The sequence below is a fragment of the Cyprinodon variegatus genome, unplaced genomic scaffold (assembly GCF_000732505.1).
Source record: "Cyprinodon variegatus isolate N-32 unplaced genomic scaffold, C_variegatus-1.0 Scaffold345, whole genome shotgun sequence".
Classification (NCBI taxonomy): Eukaryota; Metazoa; Chordata; class Actinopteri; order Cyprinodontiformes; family Cyprinodontidae; genus Cyprinodon; species Cyprinodon variegatus.
In genome coordinates this window covers 520,907-527,373 of record NW_015150798.1, presented here as the reverse complement: position 1 = coordinate 527,373, position 6,467 = coordinate 520,907, and the positions used below count along the sequence as shown (strand labels likewise).

The 6,467-nt window shown below is 41.1% G+C and overlaps 1 protein-coding gene across 1 annotated transcript in view; it reads right to left on the bottom strand.

The window, feature by feature from the left end:
* Window positions 1–6,467, bottom strand: part of myo7a (myosin VIIA) — a 72,846-nt gene that overhangs the window by 14,485 nt on the left and 51,894 nt on the right. The window contains exons 28-38 of the mRNA XM_015385689.1: window positions 5,399–5,488; window positions 5,192–5,319; window positions 4,017–4,143; window positions 3,722–3,841; window positions 3,469–3,642; window positions 2,819–3,046; window positions 2,509–2,676; window positions 2,280–2,397; window positions 2,034–2,160; window positions 1,770–1,939; window positions 240–430 (exon numbers count right to left, since the gene is read on the bottom strand). Of these exons, the coding sequence (XP_015241175.1) occupies window positions 240–430; window positions 1,770–1,939; window positions 2,034–2,160; window positions 2,280–2,397; window positions 2,509–2,676; window positions 2,819–3,046; window positions 3,469–3,642; window positions 3,722–3,841; window positions 4,017–4,143; window positions 5,192–5,319; window positions 5,399–5,488 (1,641 nt within the window). The remainder of the gene's footprint in view (window positions 1–239; window positions 431–1,769; window positions 1,940–2,033; window positions 2,161–2,279; window positions 2,398–2,508; window positions 2,677–2,818; window positions 3,047–3,468; window positions 3,643–3,721; window positions 3,842–4,016; window positions 4,144–5,191; window positions 5,320–5,398; window positions 5,489–6,467) is intronic.

Genomic DNA, 6,467 nt, shown 5'->3' with positions numbered 1-6,467 from the left:
GCGTTTCAGAATCTTCCCACTCTGAAGGCTGAATAAAAAAATGATCGTTTACAGACCCCCGAAACGCCGGCTTCGTGTGGATGAGAGGCTGGTTTGGTGAAAAATTTGTGCGTTTAGGCCAGGGTTCGTTTTCGTGTGGACGGGGCCTAAATCATGGCCCCTGAATATGAAAACACCTGTAAACTTTTAAATGTTGATGTTTTACAAACGTACTAAGATCTAATGTGTTTCTCACTCACCACTATTTCTTGCTGGGGACGTGTCACCGATGGCAGAACGTAAACAGAGTCAGCTGGGAAATCTCCTCTCTGATTGGTTCTTTCGTTAATGCCATGCGCCCAACCAGAGTTGAGGACCTGCTCTCCAGTGTCCTGATCCAAAATGATCAGGTCTCCCTTCAGAAAGCTCAGGAATGTTGTCTCCGCTCCAGCTTTAGGAAAACAACCTCATCACAGTTTACTCTGAGGGCAGAGTGTCTCTGAGCATGTTTCATATCTGATGTCTTTAAGTCAACACAACATAATATGCTCATTACAATAAAGAGAACTATTGACTGAATCAGCAGAAGCTTCAGCAGCTGACTTGATGCTGGGGAAAATGGATGAATGTTAAGTTCCTGTTAACTGACTGTGCATGTTTGTGTGTGTGTGTGTGTTTGTGAGGGGAGGGGGTGCAGGCGGGAAGAAATAGTGTGCAGTGTTTTCTTCTGGTTTGATTCTGAAAGGTTGTTCATTAAAGTACAGATTCCATCTTCTCTGAATATTCAGTTAACGTTGATTTAGGTATGATAAGCTAATTGTTCCCCTTACAAAAGAAAAGCTTATCTTTCATGCTGTTATATACTTATTCACTGGGTATTTCTCTTTGTTTATTGATGTCACGGCGAAGAAGAAAAGATATGTCTACCTTTAAATGTATGAAAAATGAGACTGAAAATATATTTTATCCAATCCAAACAGCCTTCTCCCATTCAGGATCTCTACAGCTCTACAGGCCTCCTGGTTTTCTGAGGGCAGCAAAGGTATTGTTGCTGTTGGTACTAAGAACTAGGTGCATTCTCAGAGGGGATCTGCTGTCTCTGCAGCCAACCTGCTGCTGTACTTCCTCAATGGTCTTTTTCAAAACTTTTTTAAAAACAGACCTTTGCTCAGATTATAATAAATAGCGGATGGTCCGTTCATCTTAATCTTAGGTTGTTTTTATGTGAAAGTATTCTCCTGTGTTCACTCTTACATGTGCACCACTGCGACCTGTGTTTTATGAGTAAACTTGGATTGGACATATTTTGAAAATTAAAATACAATTTCTAGTGTTGCGCCGATGCCATTTTTTGGCCCTGATACAGATACCTGGCTGTGGATTATTGGCTGATACCGATACCATCTGTTTGAAATGTATGTTTGTGTGCATATAAGAAGAACTTCATACTACTTGGAGGTAAAATAATTGCCATCATTGCCTTTTCAAGCTGCTGCCTACCTTTGTGAAGCAGGAAAAAGACTAATACAAGGTGAATCCAGTAGAACTTTTTATTGGCTACTGGAATGGGTGACAATAGTTGAATAAAGTTTTGGCTCTCAAAATGGTATCGGTGCCCTATTTGTTGATACTCGCCGATACCGATACCACCATTTTAGTGCAGTATCGGGGCCCCGCCTGATGCTTTTATCGGTGCAACACTAATCATTACCGCTGTTGGCAGTACCTAGCAACTACTCTACGTATAAAGTACACAAACATTGTTATAGATCCAGTAGCTTGGTGCTTACCAGAGTTTGAACTATCCTGGAGCGCGACAACAAACTTTGACCTCTGCCTCAAACCCTCCAGAAAGGTCACCACTAAATCCCGAATGTCCTCTGCATTGTTTGAGGTGAAGGTGAACTCTTCTCCTTTGATAGTTGCCAAAGTGAAACTCTGACCTTGCAGCTTTCCTCCCCTTTAAAGACAAGCAGGAGATGTGATGAGTACTAAAAAAAAATAAGGTTTTTGATAATACTAAATGGGTGAAGCCAAGGAGGATGAAAAATAACCTGCTGCTGGAAACTGCTGTGATTTCTGGGAAGGAGAGCTCCAGGAGGACCTGCTCCTGCTCATCAACAAAATAAACACCGGTCCAGTTAACAGCAACAATCAGGTCATTTTTAGGCAGACTGGGACCTGAGAGGCAAAAAGAGCAGGTGTTTACAGGTTTGAATTTTAAGTAAAACTCATGTTTTATTATGTAAAAGAGAATGAAACTAATTTAGCTTAGTACTGATGATGTAGCAGATTTTGACCTGAGAACCTAAAGGCTTCATAGAAACGGGAGAACAGCAATGGCCACTTGTGACGAGCAAAGTCCACCACTTCCTCCTTTACCTTCTGAGGGTCAAACCTCTTCTGGGTGTAAATGCCCTGAGTCAACAATCAGAGACGTTTAAGTACAAAGAACAGTCATCATTTAAGGTTTTAATGAAAAACTGCAGTTTAATCCATGGAAATCAAATTTTTTGTTTACTTCCTGACCTTCTTATGTGCAGCCATGATGAAATGAGCCCATTTTTCCACTGTCTTAGAAGTACTGATCTCTCTGTCCGGAATGTAGGACGGGATGAGACTTAACAGGCGTTCTAGAAGGATCTCTGAACCGTAATCAACATAATACTGCTGTGAGGCCAACTCTGCCAAATCATCCTAGACATGGAAGAATGAAAGGAAACAGTGTTTAGAGATAATAGATAGGATCTGATGCTCTGATTCGTCCTCATTAGTCAAAAGAGAAATAAAATTCCATTGTCTACTTTGCCAAGAAACAACTTAAAATGAAATGTGTCACCCTGTCGCAGCGGTATTCTCCAAACTTGACCCCTCTGACTATTTGCTGGTAGATGAGGTTTGTAGAAACGTAGTCCTCTGTGGGGTCGTGCCAGGGGCTGAAGATCTCCTTCCTGAAAAACAGCCTCCAGGGGGCGTTCCTCTCCTGAGCACCCTGCTCCTTTGCATACTGCTCACATTGTGACACGGCGTCCATTACGTAGTCATTCCCACTGCCCAAAGAGGAGACCTGGAGGTGGGGTAAAGGCTCCAGTGAGTTTAAGGAAAAATAACTAAATTTTTCCCCCATTCTTAGAAAGAGAAACAGAAAAATGAACAAATATTGGGCCATATGAATATCTTGTTATCTTGTTTTGTTGCCTGCAAAAAAAAAACAAAAAAAAACCCTCCGAAAAAAACAAGATTTTATAGACCTAAACAAAAACAGATAAATAGCCATGTTTTTTTTTTCTTTTTAGTGGAAGAGATTTTCCCTAAAGACACAAGAAAACCCAAAACTTCACCAATTTGTATCTACTAAATGGTATCAGTTGCTTTGAGCAGGTGACTGAACAATAGAAAGGATGAAGATTGAATGAAAATGTAAAATTTTATAGACAGTTGAAGTTTTGGGGATCTGCATATAACCATTGGTAGGTTCTGTTGTCCTACCTTGTCAAACAGAGCGATGTACAATGAGAACCCGAATCGATCTTTTAAGTTGATCTTATCAGACAAGGCGCTGCAAAGCTCCTTGGCTGTGGTCGCAGAGTCGGTCAGCAGTGTTTTCGTTGTGCCGTCCATGAAAGTCACAGGCAGCATGATGGGCTTCTTGGACTTGGTGGCCTGCATGTTGATTTCAGAACTAAGGTCAACTTCAATGTAGAAGCAGCAAGTTGCTTGAACCACATCAGTTGGTTTATACCTGCAGTTCCAGCCAAGACGGAGGCTGAGTTCGTGTCCCATTAACAAAAGTTCGTCTTAGCCTTTCTTCACAGTATGGAGCATAACCCGGCGGGCCGCTTCTGATGAAGTTTCTCAGGTACTACAAAAAACAATTAGAAAACATTTATAAAACAGTCAAACCAAGGGGAGGTATTCTTCCCAATAAATAAACCACAATTAATAAAGCCATGCTTTTTAGAGAAAAGTTAAACCTCATTTTCAGATAAACCGATTTAAATTAAGTTTCGTTTAGATAAGTGTCTCTGGATTCTGACCTTTACAAATTTGTCTGATGGGGCGAAACAGCCGACGCACAGTGAGATGAGGATCCAGCCGCGGGCATGAGAACTCTTGGACGGGTTCTGGCTCAGCTGTTTACAGATCTGACAGTAGATCTCATCCCTAAACAGACAGAACCACACATACCAGAATAATGACGTGGGACACATTTCCATTAATTGTTAGAAATAAGATAAGACCAAGCTAAATCATCTCTCTAACTGCCTGGGTCCAGGAAGTTTAAACAGCTCAAAAGTTGTATTTCTTATTGTAATGGCCAAAAATCCATTACAATAAAAATGTTTTCAAAAATCCTTATCCTCGTCCTGATAGCAATAAAGTAACCACCAGAGCTTGCTTCTTTTTGTCCAGTCGGTAACAACTCTCCAGATATCCATCTAATTTTTCCAACTTCCTTAAGTTTTCTCATAAAAAGCTGGAGGAGTTTTGTGATTCCCAGCAGCAGCCATCCACTGCTACCAATGTTAACTCAATAATTAAACAAGAGAAGACAGAGTCTGTACTTTAATGGTCGCCCGCCTGCACCTCCCACACCCACAAACATGCGCACTCAGTTACGGAACTTAACATTTCTGACCTGTTCTTTACTCAGAATCCTTTCAAATAAAAATGTATGATAATGTGTTTAAACCATCATTAAAAAATAACTAAGTTTACAATTTATATTTGTAATAATAATTAATAACTGAACTTTACTGATCTCACATTGGAGAATTTAGCTCTGCATTTAACCTATCCCCTTGGCTAGCAGTGGGCTGCCACTGTGCAGCACCCAGGGAGCAATCAGGGGTTAAGGGTCTTTGCTCAGAGACCCAGAGTGGCAGTTTGTGGGAGTGGGGCTCGAACTCAGAATCTCAGGATTCCAAGCTCTATGCCCTAACTACTAGGCCACCATTCTATGCAAAGGAAATCCCATTAAATAAACAGAATTAAACACTAGAACAGAAAACCAAAACAAGCAGCACCTGAAGGAGTTAAAAATGAGGAAATCTAGTTAAAGTGAAAAACAAAGACTTACTCGAGCCTTAATTTGCAAACATATAAATGTTGAAATAAATCAGCTGCCCAGGGACCTAATTCTACTTTGTGGTTCTATTTCTTGCACTGTTTCCGTGTATCTAAGAGATTTTTATCCTGTCCCTCCTCTTACCTCAGTGTTGGTCTAAGGATCCCGTTCCCGATGATGAAGTGAAGTTTCTCAAGGTTGGAAGTTGGTCGATCTTCTAACATGCTGTTACCATGGAGACTGTACTCACCATCATTGAGGCGCTTTGTGACCTAAAATCCATTGCAATAATATTTTATTCTTCTCATCCCTCCCAAAAAAAATCTGTCTTGTTTAGTGCCTACGTCCTACCTCCTCTGTGATCTTGGATTTCTTCTTCAAGGTGAGGGAAACCAGTTTGTGTCTAACGCTGTTTTTCTTATGGCTTTCAGAGGGAGGCGTCTGCAGGCAAATGCAGATTATATTAAAGTAATTATCAAAAAAAATAAATGACATTCAAAAGTGAATATAAATACTGTTAAGCTAACTTTGGGCATTTAATATAATAATATAAACAGTGGGTGTTTTCTGAAATTTACATAAAAACTATACACTCAAATCAAACACCAAGTATGCGTTCTATTTTACCAGGCTGGACAGAATAGGAATAATCTATTATTTCCAACAGCAGCCAGGTAAAAGGCAGGACCTTTTAAGGGAAAACACAAACAAAAAGCTAAAGAAAAACTTTATTAAAGACTGCTTCATTAAGGAGGTTTAAAACTTTAAAGAGTTTGGCCTAAAAAGTTCCATCAGTAAAGCTTTAAAGGGCATAATGATGATACGTGACAGCAGATTAGGGCTGGGTACCGAACTTCGGTTCTTTTATGGTACCGACCGAAATGCTTCGGTTCTACAGAGTATCGAAACATGCCTCGTCTTTCGGTACCAAGTTTCGGTGATTGGCTGTAAGAGCTGCTGGTGTCCAGGCTACGGGGTCGGGTTCAGTCGCTCCGTCCCCTGCTGGCTCCCTGCCCCCGTCCGCCATGGGGTTCTCGGGCCAGCCCCAGAGCTGACGTCTCGATTTGAATTCCCGGTGTGTTTTGACTACGTGCTTCACTGTAGTCGACCAAAATGTCGGAATATTTTGAAATTCTCCCCCCCCCGGATGTCTGGTCACCCTACCATTTCAACAATTTCAATGTTTCAGTGAGTGAGTGCTTGTTGCTATGATGCGTCTTTGCTCAGCAGCTTCACTCGTTGTAAACAAACCAATCAGCGCACAGCTCATCTAAATATTCATGAGCATACACTAAAAGGAGGAAAACCTGTCGTTCCATTCTAGGGCTCTAAATAGGGCTGGGTACCGAACTTCGGTTCTTTTATGGTACCGACCGAAATGCTTCGGTTCTACAGAGTATCGAAACATGCCTCGTCTTTC